The sequence below is a fragment of the Narcine bancroftii genome, chromosome 3 (genome assembly GCF_036971445.1).
Source record: "Narcine bancroftii isolate sNarBan1 chromosome 3, sNarBan1.hap1, whole genome shotgun sequence".
Lineage (NCBI taxonomy): Eukaryota > Metazoa > Chordata > Chondrichthyes > Torpediniformes > Narcinidae > Narcine > Narcine bancroftii.
Window position 1 is genome coordinate 178649540 of NC_091471.1, and position 22779 is coordinate 178672318.

The window sequence follows — 22779 nt, forward strand, 5'->3', positions numbered from 1 at the left end:
GCTGATTGTCTTTCAAAAGCAACTATTAGTTTTGTATTACATTGGGGTTGAGGAAGAGAGTACAAATGTTATATTAATATAATGTGTTATTTTTAAATGGATTCTAATCTTGTTCATTTTGCATCCCTTCTATACAAATCAGCTATTAATTCTCATCTTTTTGTCTCAACTTAAACAACTATTTGAGAAAGTTATAGGGTGGGAGTCTTGAGAAACTGTTGATTATTGAATCATGTAAATTTATTGCACATCTGCAGATATTAAGAGTAAATTTTTAATACGACAACTGGTAAAAATTTATCAAAATAATATTTCTCATGGATTAATTTTCTTAAACTATGCCAATTGTTTTTTCTTTTCTGCTTTTACCCACACAAGCACTCCCAATAATTGTCATTTGCTGCCAAAATTTCTTTCAACTATTGAGAGCTATTCAATTTGAAATTCATTTATTATACTTAAGAATAAGTAGATAGGCAATATAAATTTAAGTAATAAATACTGTACATAGAAGATTTTTTTTGTTTCATAAATTTGATCATAAAATTTCAGAATCCCATTCTACATTTTAAGTATTCAGTGCTGATGACAAAATTATGAAATAAATTAAGATGAATAATCCGGCTTATAATTAAGCAGCAGTAAGTTAAGAAGTTGAATGTGTATTTTCTACACATTATTGGTAATTCAATTATCAGATTCCAGCACCCCGCTTTTATGAAGGCGGAAATTTAAATCTTTATTGAATATATTACCTTGAAATTCCCCAAAACAGTTCATTAGCCCTGACAGTTGACCTCACAATTCCCTTTCCAGCTCCACCACTTTCCCAAACCTCTACCCCGAACTCTATGATCTGGTCTCGATCATAGTGTGGATTCAGACTACGAGTATTGCAGAGTTTTATACCTGGCTTCACATTGAGTTATTGCAGTTTGCAACTGTTGCAATTGTTTGTCTGAAGCTTCCTCTCTCCCCAGTGCAGCTGCAGCATTCTGCTCCTACACATGTCAAAATAAACACATGTTTCCAAAATAAGCAAAATCATTCTTAAACAAAGTTTGCTTCTACATTAATAGGTAGTCAATAGCCCCTTTTCCCTGGCACCTTGTTCAAGGAATTAACTGGGACAGTGACCACTGGAAAAAGAAAACTGTCAGCATGCCGGCATCATTTCATTCTGGGGATTAGTCATCTCGATCCCTACTCATATTGCCGGCTGCTGATAAAGCCAGTTCAAAGGGCAGCAAAAAGTCACTCATTTCCAAGTAAAGGTAGAGCACTGATCTCTGAGGATGAGTGGTGTTCAGTGGAAAAGCAATTACTGTCCCAATTAAGGGTGGCCCAGTGGAAATGGCACAAAGGGCTTCTTATCCCAGGACACTGCACAGCCAATTAATTGGGATGAGGTGTAAAAGGGGCTATTAATTATAACTGTGACATTAATTGACAGTAACAAAATATAACAAAAGTAAACAACAAATCTGCAAATGATAGAAAACTGGAACAAATCACAAAGAACTGGGAAAAACTCAGCAAGTCAGGCACAATCATGGAACAAAAGACAGTCAATGTTTCCATCTCGGGCACCATTGAGGTGGTCAAAAACTGGTTGGTTTGGTTGGGTGGGGGGGGGGAGATGTGGTGTAAGGGGAGGAGCACAGGACCGTATTCGATTGGTGGATAATGATAGTGGGGAAAGAAAGGAGCTAAGAGTTGATAGGGAGAGGAAACAGAGGGCTGAGAAAGGTTCTCTTTGAAGGGAGATGGGGAAGGAAGGAAGAGGTGACTGGAAGGGAAAGAGAAGGAAAGATGACAGAGGGATGTCAGAAAGCTTTGGGGGGGGGGGAGATAATCCTGGAAATTGGAGGACAATATTGATGCAGTTTACGTGGCCTCAATTTGGACACACATGAGGGCTTGGGGAGACATGTCAGTGAGGCAAAGGGATGTGAAATTGAAGTGGTTGGCTACTTGGAGATCCTTGTTGTAGCAGAAAGAACAAGAGTGGTCAACAAAACAATCCCTAATCTGCATCCACTCTCCCCCATATTGAGGAGGCCACAACGGGAGCACCAAATTCAAGCACATCAATGATCCCCACAGATCTGCAGATCAAGTGTCGCTTCACTTGAGTGGAGACGGAAGCATGTAGGTACAAGCGTAGCATTTCTTGTTGTCACAGAGGTAAGTACCAGGAAGGCGAATGGTAGGAAGGGATGAGGGATTTGTGGTGCAATCCCTATGGAAAGCAAGGAGGGGAAGATGTATCTGGGGCTACGATCATGATAAAGGTGGAAAAAATTGTGAAGAATATGTTGGATGTGGATGCTGGTGATATGGTTGGTGAGAATGATGGAAAACCTATCCTTGACACATTTGGAGGGATATGGGACAAGGAAAAGAAGATACAGGTGAGGGAAAGCTATATTTTTTGAAAAAGGACACCCTGGATTTCCTGAAATTGAAGTTTTACCCTGGGAGCAAATACAGCTTAGGCAGAGGAATGGAGAGAACAGAACTGTATACTTGCAGGGGACTGAGTGGGCAGATATGTCATCAAGGTAACTGTGGATGCCAGTAGGTTTATAAAAATGTTAGATAGCTTTCAGAAAGATTGAGATGGGGGAGAGAGTTAGGAACATAGGAAGTAGGAACAGGAGTAGGCCAAAAATGGCCCATCGAGCCTGCTCCACCATTCAATACGATCATGGCTGATCTAATTTATGACCTAACTCCACCTACCTGCCTTCTCCCCATATCCCCTAATTCCTCTATCACACACATGTCAAACTCTGGCCCACGGGCCAAATTTGGCCCGCGATATAATTATATTTGGCCCGCAAGATCATTTCAAAAATGTATTAGAGGTGGCCCGCCCTGCAGCGAGAGCCGATGCTATTTTTTGGTAATGTCACCCCCACCATCCTCCCACTTCATTTCACATCCTTCCCCACCCCCTAACTATCCCCTCCCCCCTAAAACCACCCCCCTTAAAAGATGGCCAGAATATTCTCAAAAAGGAATCCAGAATGGTAAAGTTCCACAAACCTTCTGCTGGGAATCCTAACAACACCCGGGCATCAGATCCACGGGACACGGAGGGAGCAAGAGTTTTGCAGGTTGACCGTGCAAACTTTGAGAACGGGGAAAACAAAATTTTAACACGAGAAGTCTGTCGATGTCATCAGCCGGCAAGCCAGTTGGAAGGCTCCCCGCACAACCAGTCACTTCTCCCACCTGTCGAGCGGTGCGGCAGATTGGCGAGCGCCTGTGATTTCCTGTCGGCGCGACGGACATGGCAGGCTGCGCACGGCCCCCGCTGTTCCGCAAAGGCTGATCGGCAGCACGCTGGGCCTGAGTGGGTGGGTAAGCAGGGGTGGGCAGAGGGTGTAGGTGAGGAGTAATGGGCAGGGGAAGTTATGGTGGTGCGAGGGGCAGTTAGAGGGAGGGATGAGTAGAAGGAGGGGTGGATAGGGAAGAGGTAAAAGGGGAGGGGCAGGGCGAGTAGGGGAGGGGTGATTAGAGGGTGAGAGACGGGTAGAGGGTGGAACAGGTTGAGGGGAGAGGCAGTAGAGGGGCGTGTATAGGATGGAGTGGGTAGAGGCAGAGCGAGTGGAGTGAGGGGTGAGTAGAGGTTGAGTAAAGGACTGGTCAGGTAGAGGGATGGTAGGTCGAGGGTGAATAGAGGCCTAGAGCCTGAGGAGTGAGCAGGAAATGCTGAGTCCTGATGCAGGCCAAAATGAACACAGCCTGTGAATGCTGACTACATCTCCACAGGGACCAAATAGGTTTCCCTCAGGTCAAGCAAAGGGTGAACTTGAGCTACCTACTCCTGACCTGTAACATTATCCTCCTAAAGTTATATCCTAAAGTTTAACATTACATATGTTGAAAGAAGAGAAAACATGCAGATGTTGTTGAAAATTTTCAATAAATATTTAGTTCGGCCCTCGACTTAGTCCAAGTTTTTAATTTTGGCCCTCCGTGAATTTGAGTTTGACACCCCTGCTCTATCATGTAAAAATTTATCTAACCGAATTTTAAATATGTTTAATGAGGCAGCCTCAACCACTTCCCTGGTTAGAGAATTCCAAACATTCATTACTCTCTGGGAAAAACTATTTTTCCTCATCTCTGTCCTAAATCTACTCCCCCGAATCTTGAGACTGTATCCTCTCATTTTAGTTTCCCCGGCCAGCTCAAAAAACCTTCCTACATCTATCCTATCCATACCCTTCATGATCCTATATGTTTCTATAAGATCTCCTCTCATTCTTCTGAACTCGAGCAAATACAATCCTAGACGATTTAATCTTTCATCATAAGTCAACCCTTTCATCCCAGGGATCAACCTAGTAAACCTCCTCTGGACCGTCTCCAAAGTCAGTATATCCTTCCTCAAATATGGAGACCAGAACTGGACACAGTACTCCAGGTGCGGTCTCACCAGTACCTTATACAGTTGCAACATTACCTCCCTACTCCTGAATTCAATTCCTCTAGCGATGAAGGCCAACATTCCATTTGCCTTCTTAATAACCTACTGCACCTGCAACCTAACTTTTTGCGATTCATGCACAAGCACTCCCAAGTCCCTCTGCACTACAGCATGCTGTAGTTTTTCACCCTTTAAATAATATTCAGCTCTTTTATTTTTCTTGCCAAAGTGGATAACCTCACAGAGATGGACCAGGTAAATTTGAGGACAGGGTGGAAATTGGCAGCAGAGTGGATAAAGTTAAGAAGCTCATCTTAGGTGCAGAACAGAGCACCAATGTAGATAGCAACACAGTGGAGTTGAGAAAGAGTTCCACATTGCCAATAAAGAGACAGGCATTGCTGGGACCCCATTCGCGCAGCAATCTCTACATCTTTGGTTAGGAGAAAATGGGATGAGCCAAAGGAGAAGTTATTGTAGGGAATTTGAGATCTACCAGAGAAAGGAGGACTGATGTAACATTACTTACTACTAATACCTGAAACCATTCAACCAAACTTGGTATTTCAGTTCATTCATCCTTTATCAGTTATATGTTTGGATGGGATATTTTGACTCTGTGGTAATGGATAGTTAATAGACAATTTTTGGGAGTCTAACAATTTGAATAACTGTTGTTTATATCCATGTGCATAGCTAAAGTTCAAGCTTTACAATCAAATCTGCAGAGGTTTGAAAGAATTATAATGGCAAAGTGCAACTCTGAATTTGTGTCTTTTATTGTAACAAACCAAGCTCAAAATGTGGCTGAAGCACATTATTTTTTCCTGAAAATATTTGATTCTAGTGAAAGGTCATCAACAAAATATTGTGAAAATTCCTTTGATGTATGATAACATTTTTGATAATTGGCCATTGAGCGTTTTAGTTTTGGAAATAAGAGTAGAGGTCTGTTAAAATTCAATTTTTAGATGGTAGCTCAGTGGAGACAAGCACTTTTATTTTAGTTTCTGACCATTCGTTATTCCACAACCCTTTCATCTTCATATCTTGATTCATTGGACAACACCTTTCTTTCTGTGACTATTCTTCATTGGTGAATCTAGAAGGCAAGCCTCATAGTTGTTCAAAGATCAGGCATTACATTTTAATACATTCCTATTCTGTTGATAGTAGAACAATGCAAACCTCCCACATGCTTCGCAAGCAATCATGACCAGAAATCGTTTGGCTGTGTAAATAATGGCATGATGACACAAAGGATTCTTGCACACAAACCATATTACCAGGGACAGATGGCATAGCACAGTCCAATTGACTGGAACACTCCACGGGAAAATGGCTAGTCACTCCTTCAGAGTATCAACATTTGGTGTATGCATATCTACGTATATCCTGTTTCAAGTAAATGTAGCCATCAGATTGAAGATTATCATGCAAACATTTTTCATCTCTCTGGAATTTTGTACATCAAACCTGAACAGACACAATCCATTTTCAATCTCCAGCTAAAATGGAAGATAGTTCAGGTAACTTCTGCAAGAGGAAGAGAGGTAGATATGAGCTGCATCTGTGGTTTGCACTTGCTGCCACAGTTTTTCATGTGATCAAAGGTCGCAGCTTTTCCACAAAGCCAGTTTCTGCTTCATTGTGCCCTTACAACAATCAAGACAGCATTTCCACAAAATACTCTTGACATCCTACGTGAAAAGGAGGGTGGATCCTACTAGATAGTTCCTCTGACAGAATGCAGAAAGTCATTTAGCCTTTACATCTGAAATTTCAAACAGGTACCAAGGCCTTTCTTAGCTGGCGATAAGAACTCTGAAGTGAGACTTTTCATGCGAAGCCTGTGTTTTGCACCATTGCATGCTACATGCAAAGTGACAGCGCTTAGATATACAGTAGATTTTGGGCATTTATTAAGGTGGTTTGGAAAGAAATGCAGTGATTTTTGTCAAGGGTCATTGTGAATAGCAATGTATCACTTTACTAGCAATATCTAGGGACACACAGTGAGGCAAACATCAACTGCTGTTAGAGAATTAACAGCTCAAAGACACCTTTTGAATTCTGCAAAACCTGCTGGTCTTCCAATGCACAAAGTTGGCCATGATCAAATATTACCGATGGGAAGACTGAAACTCAGTGAGGCTGCCATGCAGGCACTGTAGGGAAAAGTATTTAGGCCTGTGGTTCCCCACCAATGGACCGTAGGCTACAATGTGATTCCATGTGGGCCATGGAGACTTCCCGTCCCAATGAGGTCAGGGTGGGTCTTAGGACATGTCTTGTTCCTCCCAGGGGACCTTAGGTGGGATGGCAAGCAATTTGTAACTGAGGTCATCTGACCATATCCCAATAAGAGTGGCTTGGCACTCAGTCACAGTTCCTCTCAGACCTCCACTCAAGACAGATTCAGACTAATTCACAAGTGTGTTTTCTATCTTTTTACTGCTTGTTCTTCTTCACAAGTCAAAACTGAAGAGGTTTTTGTTTATAAGGTAAGATATATGATTTATTTATCTTCTAAAAATGGATACAAATTATCTTTGCAAAAATTTTCATTGTAGATTTACCCTGGATGGAATTGCGTGACATTTACTTGGTTATTGCGAGCAAATGAATAACCTTTAAAGTTCAAGGAAACATCTTGACAATATCAATAAATATCAGACCATATATTCCCTTGTAAAACTCTACAGTGCACAGAAGGACTGCTGATTTATCTAATGACACAAAAGGACAGATTTCAGAATTCAAGGATGCTACATTTGGATTGTTCTCAATTCAGCTGGATGAATCCACAGATGTTTCGTCTTGTTCTAAGCTTCTTGCCTTTGTCATTATGTAAAGGGGGAATCCATCAAGGAAGAAATACTATTTTGCTATTCACTGGAGATAAATAGCAGAGCTAGAAAGCTGGAAACACAAAGCTGAGGAAGGGAACTTTACCATATTTGAATCTCTTTCAGCAGCAGCTGTTAATGGAATGGATACTGATGTTGCAAAGGATGTTGTCTCACATCTCAGCTGCCTCTAAGAATTCCTGCACTAATCCCCTTTCTCGTTAAAGTCAACAAAGTCCCTGATGACTTGCAAGATGAACTTTAAAACGATTCTGGATGCAGAGATGCGTTTATCTCCAAGTGTGGGACAAAAATTAGGGTTAGTTACCCCAACATTGCGAAGATCATGCCCTTCATGACCACTTATCTTTGTGAATCCAGCTTTTCAACACTGTTGCAGTTGAAGACAAAGGCATGAACCCACACTGAAGTAGAGGCAGGTCTCAGGTGTGTATTATTTATAATAGAACCAAGGATGTGGAACAGGGGTCTCATTAAAATGGCTTGAGCATTGATAGGGAGTTTTTTTTTAAATTCAGTGTATGCTTGCAGTGTTTTTTGGTCTTTAAAATGTTAAATAAAATACTTTAAATTTGATAAAGATGTGTTTCTCATAGAATTGCCATTGATTTGAAAATATTGCTCAGACATTGCCATTAGTGGGCAAAGGAATAATAGACCAGAAGCCAGATAAGCCTTGGTCTGAAAAAGGTTGAGAATGAATGATTTGGACCCTTCTGCCTTTGTACACTGGATTCAGAGTTAAAAACCCTTTGGACTTTATGCCCACAGAAGAATGTGACAAAGAATGATGTCATTCTGCAGTAATTTAAATTAGGATAACAATGGAATAGACTATTGACATTCACAATACATGATATAAATCTATTGTTTCAAACAGGAATAGAAAATAGCTTTGAAACCCAGATATGTGGTTATACTGTTTATCTATTCTTTAGTAGCATCATGACCATGGACTTTTTTCTGCTACATAAGTGAAATGTCAGATCTTGAATTAGAAAAGGAAATCACAAGGACAATCAATGGGAATGCTGCCTAAAAAAAAGATTCTGGTTCTTCTCTGCTAGATGAACATAGTATTTACTTCCCTGCTTTGTAGAAATGTGTTTGCATGCATTTAAAAACATTTCCTAGGCAACCTACAGATAGATGGATAATCTAGCCATTTTGGTACATACGTTTCTTTGCATCTCTTCTTCCATACTTTGCACTATTTTACTCATTTCCTCCATTTTCATGGTTGCTGTCCGCAGGTCCATTTTTGCTTTCCTGAAAAAAATAAGAACACTTTCTACAATTGTTCTATGCATCAGCTTGGTTCAGTAAACAACATGTTTGCACCAGATTCAGTTGTTTATGGGTTCGAAACCCAAAGCTACCATTCAATCAAGTATTGATTTTTGCAACTCCTGAAAATAATGTCAAACCAACACTTTGTGTCTCTTCAAGTGGATTTAAATGTTGTCCGCAAGAAGAGCCAAAATCTTGCTCATTGTTTCCCTCCCCCCACATCTACTCTCGATAATCATTCAGTTTAGGGAGATTTTACTCTTTAGTATTATAAATTATTTGTATTTTAGCCAATACAAACTCAATCTTTGTAAAATTTCATTTTTTTTAAAATAATTACTTTGCTTCTCAAGATTAATATGGCTTCAAGAAATTTGCCTTTTATTACCTATGCCAACAGCACAGTGTGAGCATGTAAAGTTAAAGATGTCAACAGAATGGAATTTTGGAAGCAGAGTTCAAACCAATTTCAAGACTAAGATGCAGTTTAGCAGATGGCTAAAATCGAGCCAAAAATTGTTAAAGTACTTGAGTGCCTCATTTCATTAAAAAAAATATAAATCAAAATGAATGACAACACTTCTGAAGACAGCAGTAGCTTTTTATAGCAGACTTTACCAAGTTCTAACTGTTTACGTGTTAAGTAGTGGTTTGGATGAAAAGGGCTGGGCTGTGGAGTCAGTTGTGATTAACTGGGCTTTAGATAGGGAAATAGGATGGTGAAGGTTGTTGGGATAATTAAGATTGTGAAATGTAAATATGGCAGTCTGTGGCCTCATTAGTTCACTTAGTTAATTCCACATGTCTGGGTGCAAAATACGTTTGATCACGAGAGAAATGCAAGACGAAGGGGAGGAAGGTTTTGAGTTAGCTACATCCACTTCTTGTCAATGGACTTCATTAGATTAGTTTTCCACATAATTAAATAAATAGATATTTCCCTCAATTCCCAACAAATTGGTTCACAATGGGGTAAATGGTTGTTTGAAATTTGTAATCTTAAACTCTGAAAGATAGATATGTGGACAGCAGTTCACATTTTTGTCAGAATATTTTTCAATTTGTAGAAATTTACATGCAGCATTCTTGACATGGAAACTGGCATGATCATGTACAGAAAATGTAAGGACATTTTTTTGGAAATCCTTGGAAGATGCTACAGAAATGGAAGATTACTCAACTGGAAAAATAGAATACACAGACCAGAACTTGCAAGGAAGTGCCACACCAAACAGCCAGCAACCTCAACCCAAGTACCCTCAAGTTTAAGGCTCCCACACAAATGTGGAGTGCTGAACCTGCAGGCTGTTTTCTGCTTGTGATTTTCCTGGTGCACTCTGATGTTCTTGGTGGGAAATCTGCAAGTCATTTCTGATGATCTGAGAGGTTCAGCTGAGGGTTCATGGTAAATAATGAAACACGCATTTAAAAATTATGAAATTTAAAGAAAAAAATCCAAATGCTGGTAATCAGAAACTAAAACAAATGTTGGCAATGTTCAGGGACTATATGTGGACAGAGAATGAATTATGATTTCAGGTCCAGGATTTGTCATCAGAGTTCAATTAAACATCTCTAATTACTTAAGGCTTTAAATTGCTTTGATTCAACTTAAAAAAAAAACCAATTTTTTTGTATATTTTCATTTTTCTGATGTACTGTGCCACACATAGAGCTAATGGAAGAACACCCAGACACCACTGTAGCTGCAGCAAGAAAATATTTAATTTTTAAAAATGGCACCACTTTTAAGTCACTTCCTGTCCCAAACTGCTCCACTGGAAGTGATGTGATTACATCATACCGGCATGCCCCCTGCTTGTAGTCTTAATGGCCATTGAAGAAAGAGAACCCAGCGCCATCTTGAGCACAGCTCCACCCTAACCCTGCCTCTGACATTTTGACCAGTGGTTCGCACAATTGCGGTACCGGTGCTGTTACACGTTGCTGGTGCAGAACTTTTTATATGTTTCTGAGAGTCGATGGGAGATGATTACAGAGAGTTGTGAACTCATCCAGTGCTATCATGGGCATCAGTCTCCACTCAGATTGCAATTTAGATTTATTGTCAGAGTATATACATAACATCACATACATCCATGATTCTTTTTCTTGTGAGAGAGGCAGAATGACCACTTATTGGTAGTGCAACAAAATGTACACAAACAAATAAAACGTAAACAAACTGTACAATGCAGAGATAGAAAAAAAATCAATAAAGGGCAAAAAAGAGTCCTTAAATGAGTCTCTGATTGAGTTTATGAGTTTTTTGTTGAGGAGCTTGATGGTAGAGAGGTAGCAGTTATTCCTGAACCTGGTGGTACAAATCTTGTGGCACCTATTCCTCTTTCTTGATGGTAGCAGCGAGAACAGAGTGTGTGCTGGGATCCTTGATGATTGCTGCTGCTGCTGCTCTTCCATGGTGGCATTTCTGTAGATGCTCTTGATGGTGGGGAGGGATTTGCCTGTGATGTCCTGGGCTGTGTCCACTACTTTTTGCAGGTCTTTATGCTCAGGGGTATTGGTGTCCCCTTACCAGACTGAAATGCAGCCAGTCAGCACACTTTCCACCACACATCTGCAGAAATTCGCTAAGGTTTTGGATACAAAACCTGCACAAGCTCCTGAGGAAGTAGAGGCACTCACATGGTTTCTTCACAACACCATTAGTGTGCAGGTTCCAGGAAATATCCTCCAAGATAATGACTCCCAAGAACTTAAATTTGCTCACCCTCTTCACCTCTGATTCCTGGGCCATATAATTCTGGTTTTCATTTCCTGAATTCAACAATCAGTTTCTTGGTTTTGGTGGGATTGAGTAAGTTACAAAGTAAGTATTTTATTGTCCATGCATAAGTAAACGCAATACAATTTTAAAAATGCAACCAGTGTACTCATAAATGCAACATGCAAGAACATATAAAACAATAAAAACAATAAAAAAGCAGCATTAAAAAATACAAAATCAAATACACTAAATTGCAGAGTAAATTCTCGGGTGGCTCTGGGATAAAAACTGTTCTTGAGTCTGTCCGTGATTTAATGGACCTGTATCATCTCCCCGAGGGCAATCAGTCAAACATATGATAGCCTGGGTGAGTAGAGTCCTTAAGGATATTGGATGCCTTCCCAATACAGTGAGATTGAAATCAATCCTCCAAAGAGGACAAGGAGCACCCAATGATCATCTGGGCCGTATTGATAACCCTCTGAAGATCCCTCTCATCTGCTGCTGTACAGCTGGCAAACCATGTGGGAATACAATAAGCCAGCATGCTTTCAATAGAGCAGTGATAGAAGGACATCAATAACTTCTCCTGTAGATTGATTTTCCTAAGGATTCTCAGGAAATGGAGATGTTGATGTGTCTTCTTGACTATAGTGGTGGTATTAATAGTCCAAGAAAGATCCTCAGCCAAATACACTCCCAGAAATTAAAAGTTGTAAACCTTTCGACAGTCCCCATTAATATACCATGGAGCTAGGGCCATACTTTTCCTCCTCAAGGAATTCAATACCAGTCTATTTTCCGAGTGTGAGGTTGATATTAGTGTACCATTCAGCCTAGATTTCAATCTCTCTCCTGCATGATGATTCATTATCCCTTTTTATGCCATGCACTACCATGGCATCGCCAACAAATATGTAGATGGTGTGGTTGTTGTACCAAGCCACACTGACATAGGTGTGCAAGACATCGAGGGCATCTCCACAAGGCAGTGTCTCAAGAAAACAGCCTCTATCCTCAAGGACCATCACCACCTAGGATATACCCTCTTCACAATGCTACCATCAGGAAAGAGGTACAGGAGCCTGAAGAGGAACACCCAACAGTACAAAATCAGCTTCTTCTGAATGGACAATGAACCACCGACACTACCTCACTCGCTCTTCTTTTTGGACTAATGCATTAATTTTTAAAAAATATTATTTTTAGCAATATTTGCAAGTGTAATGCTGCCACAATATAATGAATTCTGATTCTCTTTATCAGATCTTTATTTTCGAGCTGTGTTTAGCCTGTTCACATGAAATCAAGACACACAGATCTTCACCATTTTGGATCACAGTGGCTTCTCAAAGCAAGTGGACACCACATAGGTCAGCAACATTATAGACAGCACCCTGCTTGTGGAAAATCCTGATTGATTAATATTTGACTAATGAGCCAAAAAAAACTAATATTCCACATTTGCTAGAGATCCAAAATAAAAAAAAAGTATTGGAAATTATTGGTAAATTTCAGATTGATGGCCTTTCATCTGAGTTTTCCATTGTCTTGATGAAAGATCATAGACTTGAAATATTAACTCTGCTTCTCTCTTCCGAGGAAATGGCTGTTGTGTGAAACATTTGTGGTGAGATTTCGATTGATGACATTTTGTCAGAACTATTCGGATTGTCCTATTATATTAAAATTAAAATAAAGCTTACTTGAAATGCACAGCACATCCATCTAAAAGTGAAAGAGGATGTAATGAGGCACATTCCTTTCAAATATTAAGCCATTTTACATGGAACATAATTCTGGTATTGCTATTGTACAGTAACATTCACAGTAATTATTTTTATATGATGTGAAATGTTTGTATACTGGATACGAAGAAAAGTGTGGTTTATAATGAAATTATTTATATTCTACATACCTCAATTCTTTGCGGTTTTCTTCCAGCTCTAAATTCTGGTTTCTCACAGTTTTTATAAACAGTTGATTAGTCTATTTAAACGACAAAATAGTTTGTTCTTTTAGAATATGCACACTGCAACCATTCTGTCACCAGAACTATGCAGAAACAAGAACAGAACTAAAAGATATTATTTAAAAATATAGACATTCATATGTTCCCAACTCTACTATTTTTAAACTCCATATTCATCATTGCACTGCCCAATAAAATGTCATCTTTATTCAATTTGAATAACATTGGTCTTAAGCATTTTTGTCTATACCTACTTCTAATGTTACAAGGAAAAATGCTATTTAGAATAAAGAAAAAATATTTACATTCAGGTTATGACTTTACATGATAGGATAAACTAAAGTATTTTACAGCAACGGTAATCGCTTTTACAACAGTTATTGTTTTGTGTTTAATTATGGTAGTGAACACATGCAAGCAAATTACAATAAGATCTATGAACAGTCAGTGTGGTTAATAATAATGTTCAAGACCCTTTCTTTTTAAAAAGAATGCCAGATCATCTTTCATGTCAATGGATGGATGGGCCTTCATTTTAATATACTGTCAGAAAGACAAGATTTATCGCACACCAGCAATTGCTCCCTATTGCAAAATAAAAAATGTCAGCTGAGGTGATCTGTTCAGCAATCCTTGCTTAATACAAAATATTCCAAGGGGCTTCATAGAAGCATGTTTAAAACAGCTTGACATTGTACCAAAAGAATACAACATTGGGATAAACCACCCAATGTTTAGTTAAGTCGATGGATTTTAAGAAGCGATGTAAAAAAAATGAAAGAGGCAAGAAAGAAAATCTCTTTTCATTCCAAAAGACATGCAGGGTTAATTGATCACAAGTATATCACTTGAAAAAATTCCAGGAGATGAGGTTGAGACAGTTGAAGGTCCAGCCTCCAAAGGCAGGACAGAAGAGCAGGGGCACAAAGAAGTGAGAATCGGATGAAGGCAGACAAAGTAGTGGGAGGAACATAGAGAAAATTGACCACTGAGATGAGAATATAAAATGCTTAGGATTCAGAAGCCAATATACCTCAGCAAATACTTGGATGATATGCGATGGAACTTGGTATGTCAAGATAGAGGCAGAAGATTTGCAAAACACCTGTGCATGGAAAGATTCAAAATGGAGGACAAACCAGGAGACCATTGGAGAGGCTACCTGGAGCCCAAAAACGCATGAATGAGCAGGAGATTGGCTGAAGTAGGGCCAGAGTCAAAATGTTATGGAAGCAATCTAGGTGATGACACAGAATCATATCCAGTAAATAAACTGGATGAAATTAACACTAATGACCTAGGTTCAAATCTGGTGCAGTCTGTAAGAAGTTTATACGTTCTCCCCATGCCTGTGTGAGTTTCCTCAGGGTGCTCCTGTTTTCTCCCATGCTCCAAAAAATGTATGGGGTTTGTAGTTAATTCATGTATTTGGATGGCAGGGGCTTGTGGACAGGAAGGGCCTGTTACAGTGCTATCTGTCTAAACTTAAAATTTATGTGAATGGTCTGATTCAGTTTGAACTCTGGCTCCCATGGGGGATGTAATCTGTAGTTAGGAAATGGGGATGAATAACAATGCCTCTGATCTTCTAAATGATTAGATGGAAGAAATTCCAACCAACACAGCAAAGCAGAGGAAATGGAGAGGTCCAAAACTGGAAAAGGTTCACAAATATGAGTGGGACACTTTGTATTGGGCATCATGGCTTGCGTAGCGGTTAGTGCAATGCTCTTACAGTGCCAGGTTCACATCTGCTCCATCTGTAAGGAGTATGAATGTTCTCCCTGTGTCTCTATGGGTTTCCTCCCACATTCCACAAATGTACGGGGTGTAATTGAATGGCATGGGCTCATGGACTGGACGGTCCTATTACTAATCTGTATGACGGATTATGTTATATTTTATATTGTATATAGATATGTTTTTAAGGAGATAAATTGTGGGGATTTTAGTTAGGTCACACACAGATACAAACACTTCAAAACAGATCATTTAAAATGCAAGAGCTTGGCTCCAGCCAGACAGTCCAGGCTCCAAGTACCTTTGCAAAATCTTTGAAGAATGTCTATAGACTTCACAAGTAGGTGTTAATTGGACATGCTGTGGAGTAATAGATTATTGTTTTGGAAAGCAACAGATGAACGAACTCAGAAGGTTGGGTCTGGTGCCACAGTCTGAGAGCAGTTTGCTGTTCTAAGAGGATCATGTGGTTTTCCAAGCAGAAGGAGTTAAACAGGTTTTTTTCTCAGACAGAGAGAGACAGAATTTAGTTCTACAGTTCAGCAGCAGGGACTGTGACATGACAAGCTGGTAAGCTTGTGAAAAACCCCATTTGGAAAACAGGTTGTGAGTTCTTAGTTCAGCTTGTTCAAAGTCCTTGTGGTCTATACAAGGAGATGGCTGGCTGTAATAATGTTTCACTTGAAATAAGCGAAACAGAAAAGGAACTCTGTGGTGACCTGAAAGAAAGAGGATATCATCTGGAAAACCATGATGGGGTAAGTTTCTTCAGCAAGACACTGACATGGCTGATCAGAAGGAATCAATTTGAGTCCAAAGAGCAATAAATTCTCTTTCAAAACCGAAAAGAACCTTCCTGAGTGGTAACCATTTACCTTTCAAGCATCAAAGCCAGGGAAATTCTGTGCACAGTATAAGAATTGCCTGCAACCAGTGAACTTGGAGGAAAGAGAAGTGAGATTGGACTGTGAACCAAAGAACATTTCTGAACTTACACATACATTACAAACACGTGCACTTAGAATTAGAAGGGAGTTAAGTTAATAGTAATAAGTTAAAGTTTGATCCTGTTTTCATGTTTAAAGATAATTAAAAGTAACTTTTGTTTAAGTAACCATTTGTCTTGGCGAATTTCTATTGCTGTTGGGTTTTGGAGTCCTCTGGGCTCATAACAGCTGTATCTCAAAAACAACAATTTTAAAATCCAGATTAACTTAAAAAATCATTACAAATTTAGTAAAAACTTTAAAACTTTGAAGAACTTGTAAATAATTAGAAATATTAAAATAAAATGATTAAAATGGTCCAATTAAAATCTATTCCCCTTTTTCTTTCTCATCTATGGGTTTACATTTCTCCTTAAAACCAAAAGGATCAGGAACCCTTTGGATTTAACTTGACACAAGCTAAGAGGTTAATCCCATTTTACAAATAAAAATCTGCAGAGTGTTCAATAGAGACACATCCAACAGATCTGAGATTCAGATTGTCAAATGTATGCATGAATCCTGAACTTTTTTCCATTTAAAATCCTGACTGCTCCCTTTGACCAACTTCAGAACACCTTTCAAGAGGGTGAACCCTGGGAAGTCATCAGGCCCTGATGGCATACCTGGCAGGGAATTGAAAATTGGTGTCAACCAACTAGCTGGAGTGTTCAGACATTTTCAATCTTTCACTGCCGCAGTCAGAGGTTCCCACCTGCTTCAAAGTGGCACCAATCATCCCAGTATTGAAGAAGAACAGAGTGAGTTACCTCAATGTCCATCGCCCAGTCACACTCACATCTACTGTCATGAAAGGTTTTGAGAGGTTTGTCATGGCCAGTATTAACTCGTACCCAAGATCTTGATCCTTTGCAATTCACCTACCACCACAATCGCTCCACAACAGATTCAATCTCACTGGCTCTCCACTCAGCCCTGAATCACTGAGACAACAGCAACACTTACAGCAGGCTGCTTTTCATCAATTACAGCTCAGCTTTCAACACCATCACCCCTCAGTAGTGGTCAGCAAGCTTATAAAACTGGGCCTTGGCACCTTCTTCTGCAATTGGATCCTTGACTTCTTCATTGAAATCCACAGTCAGTGTGGATTGGCAACAATGTCTCCTCCTCACTGACAACCAACACAGGTGCACCTAAAAGATGTGTGGTTAGCCCATTTCTTTACATGTTCTACACCCATGACTGTGTGGCTAGGCAGAGTTCAGATGCCATCTACAAATATGCCAATGACACTACAGTTATCGTCAGCATCAAAGATAGCAATGAGGAAGTGTGCAGGAGTGAAATAGATCAGCTAGTTAAGTGGTGTCACAACCACAACCTTGCACTTAACGTTGGGAAAATGAAGGGACTTATTGTGGACTTTATGAAGGGGAAGTGAGGAGAACACAAACCAGTCCTCATCAAGGCATCAGCAGTGAAAAGGGTAAAGAACTTCAAATTCCTGGGTATCAACATCTCTGAAGATCTATCCTTGGGCCTCTATGTTGATGCAATCATGAAGGCGGCTCGCCAGTGTCTCTACGTCATTAGGAATTTGAAGAAATTTGGCACATCACCAAAGATTCTTTCAAATTTCTACAGATGTACCATGGGGAGCATTCGGACAGTTTGCATCACTGTATGGTAAGAAGGTGCCAAAGCACAGGACAGGAAAAGGCTACAGAGAAATGTAAACTCAACCAGCACCATCATAGGCATTAGTCTTCACTCCATGAAGGACATCTACAAGAGGCAGTGTCTTGAGAAAGCAGCCTCTATTATCAAGGACCCTCACCATCCAGGCCATGCTCGCTTCTCACTACAACCATCAGAAAGGAGGTACAGGAGCCTGAAGTCAAACACACAATGGCACAAATACAGCTTCTTCCCCTCTGCCATCAGATTTATGAATGACACACTCTCACTTATTCTCTTATTTGCACTATTTTTTTTTAATAGGTATTTACTGGAAATCTCTTGGTGCCTGCCACATTGACCACCGCCAGTGGGCTGATAACGCCTCAAACCGTGCATCTTGGCGCCTCACAGTTTGGCGGGCAGCAGCCTCCTTTGAAGAAGACCGCAGAGCCCACCTCACTGACAAAAGGCAAAGGAGGAAAAACCCAACACCCAACCCCAACCAACCAATTTTCCCTTGCAACCGCTGCAATCGTGTCTGCCTGTCCCGCATCGGACTGGTCAGCCACAAACGAGCCTGCAGCTGACGTGGACTTTTTACCCCCTCCATAAATCTTCGTCCGCGAAGCCAAACCAAAGAATTTGTAGGAATTTATAGCAATTTTTCACTGTAATGCACAATAATGCTACCACAAAATAACCAATTTTGTGACATGTTCGTGACAATAATTTTTTATTCTGATAAAAGCAGAGTAACTACAGAAAGATGCATGTTCAAGGCTAGGAGTGTCAAACATCTGATGAAATTTATAGCTGGTTGACTAGAGGCATGGGAAACTGGAGTAGAACCATCTGATTAGATGTTCTAAGTATTAATGAGAAGAATGCCCATGATTACTTTAGGATGTGACGGAACAGAGGAAAGGATTTTCAAGTGGTCATTAGAGTTGGCTCTCCTCTAATTAGAGGAGAGATACTCTTGCTCAGTGAAGAGCAGGGATGGATTCAACAGGTCAAAGGCCCCCCCTGTATCAAAAGAACAGAGGAAAAGAAGCTAATGGTTACCTTAGTATTTCAGGATGATCCTGGTGTGGTGAGCAGTTTTGGACAGATCAGGTTGAAACGAAGGACATGAGGCAAGGTCATGTTGAAACAAAGGACCTTAAGCTTAATTTGAGCTCACACGGTTGTATGTTAAATTATGTCTTAGGAAGTTATCAAGAACAAATGTTAGAACAACACAGGAGATAGCCAGGCCCCTCATATCTAAGCTAGCTCCCATAAGTCTCATTCCCCGTCTCCTTATTTCCCTGTACCCATGCAACTTGTTCTCTTTCCCATAAGCCCATTAATTACCTTTGATACTGTAAAGGGGTAATTTATAGCAGCCAATTAAGCTACCATTACATCTGTGACAGTGAGAAGAATCCTCTGCAGTCATGGTGAGAATGTTTTAATTGGTTTAGTGTCATATATATTGTATAAATTCACCAAATACACATCAAGGATACAATTAGCAAGTTTCCATTATTGATTCAATAGCAATTATTTTACCACTGGGCCTAGCATACCTGGAACAAAAGGCATTAATTGCGAGATGAGTTAAATTGATCCTCAATCTCCCAGAAATCAATTCCTTAATTAAAAATTATTAGAAAACATCGCATGAAATTATTTTCCAAAGTTCATTATGTGTAATCACAAGTTCCATTTGATAATATGTGAACATTTTATTTCTATTTGCCTTACCATTTTCAGTTTTTGATTAGTTCTTTGAAGTTGTTGACTGAGTTCTTGAAAGTGAGCCAAGTACTCCTGAAATAAAAATGCCAAAAGTTACCCTATTGCTTGAAGTTCTCAGAAGTAAACAATTTCTTAAAATTGCATTTTCTTTTTTACATGAAGAAGCCTATCCTGTTCATACATCAGAAATATAATGTTTCATTCAATCTTATGAAATATTAAACTATTAAGGACAACATACAGTCTGTTGCTGTTCGCCAAAGGCATGATTCTGAGCTGCTGACACATGATCTTGGTAAACCTGATGCATTTGATCTAAAGTTTGCGAAACGGATTGCCATAGCTCCAAGGCCAGATCCTTTTCCTAAAATACAAGAAAGGCCTGTTAGAAAAGCAATATTCTATTCATGAGTAAATCTAAAAGGGAAAAGAGTTACGGTCTGTAAATTCTATGGCATATGATTATCTTATGCAAAATGCAGAATTCAAATCCAATATTTTAATCAGTCTTTTTGCTCATTCACTAATTTTACTGCTGATACAGATGTACAACCAACGTTTCTGCCCTAAGCCCTACATCAAGGTATGAACAAAAGCAGGCTGGCACCTGAATAAAAAGGCCAAGGGGACAAGCACAGACTAACAGAAAGAAAGGGATAATTTGACATGCATAGGAGGACAGGAGAGTAAAAGTTAGATTTGATTGGGGGAGTGTGTAAGCAGAGTTGGAAGAAAGGAATCAGAGGGAAAGGGAAAAGAGAGAGAGAGAGAGAGAGAGAGAGAGAGAAAGCTATAGGAAAGGAGAAATAGGGATAAGGGAAGAGGAGGTGGGGGAAGGTGGTTAACAGAAACTGGAGAAGTCAATGTTAAATGCCATCCTGTTGGAGAGTGCCCAGACAGAATATGAAGTATTGTTCCTCTGCGATGTGAATGTTAAAAATGAGCTTCAAATCCACACTCTTCCAACAAAATGATAAAGTAAACAAAAAAATATTGAATAGAAGCAATGGTTCCCAGGGAGAAATACAGAGAACAGAGAATTTTTTTTAAATAAAATCGGACAACATTAATCTCATTTGCTGCTTGAGGAATCTAGTAGAGTAAAAGTGAGCTGTTGTGTTTTGCTACATAGCATTGACAATGCTTGGAGGTCATGTGGTGAGGAGCGAGTATTAAGACATTGCACCCAGACCAGAAGAATCAAAAAAATGATTCATAAGTGAACGTAGTTTAAAAAAAACTCTACCTTGCTACAATGAGGAAGAGCAGCATCAATCAATGAAGGCAGCCAGCATGGTTGGAGGAATGGTCAGCACCCGAATGAGAGTGCCTCATGGAGGCCAAGATGGCAATGTCAAGTCCAGGCCCGAAGCCCGGGAAGCCCCATTGACGGAGGTCCGACCCGCTGAGGACAAACGAGGCTCACCCAAGATGACAGCAGGAGGGAGACTGACCAGGGGAGGAGGGGTGGTGTGGTCTCCAGTCGAGCGTCGGGAGATGAGGGGCCTGCAGAGAGATCCGAGATTTGGAGCGCGGCACACCTCACGTCTTCAGTGGGGGAGGGACAAGGAACAAAGAGTGCCCGGGAAAGTAGTACGATAGGCGGTGCGAACGACTCACCTGGGGTTGCAGAATATCTCGGCCCTGCATCGGGAGATGGCTCCAGCAGCAACCCTAGTGAGGCTGACAGTGAACAGGAGGCAGCATCAAGGGAGAATCACAGGGAGGACCTGGGACCCACTGTGGCAGCAAGCTGACATTGGCAAGAGGGGGAGGGGCACAGAGCCCTCATTACATGATATCCTACAGAATGGAAGAGAGACTGGCTCGGGATTTAAACAAAACAACAGGAGAATTACACAACAAAATGGATTGATGGGAGAATGCCCTAACTGGATTATCAGGAAGGGTAGCTGAACTAGATAATAGAACTAGAGATTATGAGGACAGAATTAATAAATTAGAGACCAAGGTTGCTGCACGGAAGATGGAAAGGGGATGCCTCTGGCAGAGGATTAACACCTTAGAAAAATCACAGCCAGAGGAATACCATCGATATCATGGTGTTGCTGGAAGGCTAAGGGAGATATCCCATAGCTTTTTTTTCCCCAACATTGGCTTCCAGAAGTCTTGGGAAAGGAAAAATTGGGGGATCTGGTAGTGGTATGGGTGGCCCATTGGACCCCCTTCCTGCTCCTGGGACCCGGTCAAAAGCCACACTTGGTTCTGGTGAAGTTCCTGCATCACCAGGATCTTGAGAAAATTTTACTTACCTCTTGGGGGCTTGTGGCCCTTGTCTCTGCTTTATTTTCTCAGGGTTTGTTGCAGGCCCAGCGGAATGGAGCGGATGGCCGAAGGAGTAGGGTTGGGCGAGGATGGACATGGGGCGGTGGAGTCATTGGGGAACACTGATCTGGAGGTCCCTGGGGTAATGACCAAGAGCATAAAATGTTAGTTTTAACATTAATGGTCTGAACAGAAGGCGAAAGAGGAAACGAATCTTGGCGCACATTTAAAAAAAAGGAACGGATCTGGCCTTTCTCCAAGAAACACATTTAACGGAGCAGGAACACAAAAAGCTAAAAAGGCAAAAGGTGGGTCAGGTAATATCCTCATTCAGTTCCCACACAAGGTGGGGGGGAGGGGGGGTGCAATTTTGAAAGTGAAGAGTATTCTAGTGAGTGAAAAATGTGACCATATACAAAACAGGAAGATTTGTAATGGTGCACTGTCAGATATATTCAGAATCCTGGACCCTAGTAAATGTATATGCCCCCAACTTTGATGACGAAAAGTTCATACAGACCACTTCCCTCAGATTGACAGAAGGAAAGGAGAACATCCTGACTGGGGGAGATTTTAATTTTTGTCTGGATCCCTTCTTAAATAAGTCAACAAAGAAAATAGCTAAAACAAAGGCAATGAGGGCTACCTTGGCTATATGAAGGAGCTGAATTTGATAGATGTGTGGAGGCAGAAACATTTGAGGGAGACGGATTATTCCTTCTACTCAAAACAACATGACTCCCATTCTAGAATTTACTTTTTCCTGGCTTCAGCCCATATAGAGGGTAGGATCATGGAAGCTGAGTACATGGCAAGACTTCTCTCAGATCATTCAACCCTGACACTATCAATGGAAATGCCAGATAAGCAAGATATGGCATCTTAATGTGTTGCTGTTAAAGAAGCTGGAGTTTTTTAGTTTTATAAGAACACAGATAGACAAATTTTGCAAGGCCAACCATACCTCTACTCCAGATAAATTTCTCCTATGGGATACCCTTAAAGCATATTTGAGAGGTCAGATAATTGGATACACCAAGAGAGTGAAGAAAGAATAAGAGGGAGATGGATGAATTGGA

At 40.3% G+C, this 22779-nt stretch overlaps 1 protein-coding gene across 4 annotated transcripts in view; it reads right to left on the bottom strand.

Moving 5' to 3' along the window:
• Nucleotides 1-22779, bottom strand: part of sclt1 (sodium channel and clathrin linker 1) — a 189831-nt gene that overhangs the window by 88928 nt on the left and 78124 nt on the right. For all 4 annotated transcript variants that reach the window (XR_011353954.1, XR_011353956.1, XR_011353955.1 and 1 more), the window contains exons 8-12: nucleotides 19656-19778; nucleotides 19421-19486; nucleotides 13248-13318; nucleotides 8490-8580; nucleotides 910-1001 (exon numbers count right to left, since the gene is read on the bottom strand). Coding sequence is in view for 1 of the 4 variants with exons in the window: in XM_069925989.1 (XP_069782090.1) it covers nucleotides 910-1001; nucleotides 8490-8580; nucleotides 13248-13318; nucleotides 19421-19486; nucleotides 19656-19778 (443 nt within the window). In the remaining 3 variants the exon portion in view is untranslated. The remainder of the gene's footprint in view (nucleotides 1-909; nucleotides 1002-8489; nucleotides 8581-13247; nucleotides 13319-19420; nucleotides 19487-19655; nucleotides 19779-22779) is intronic.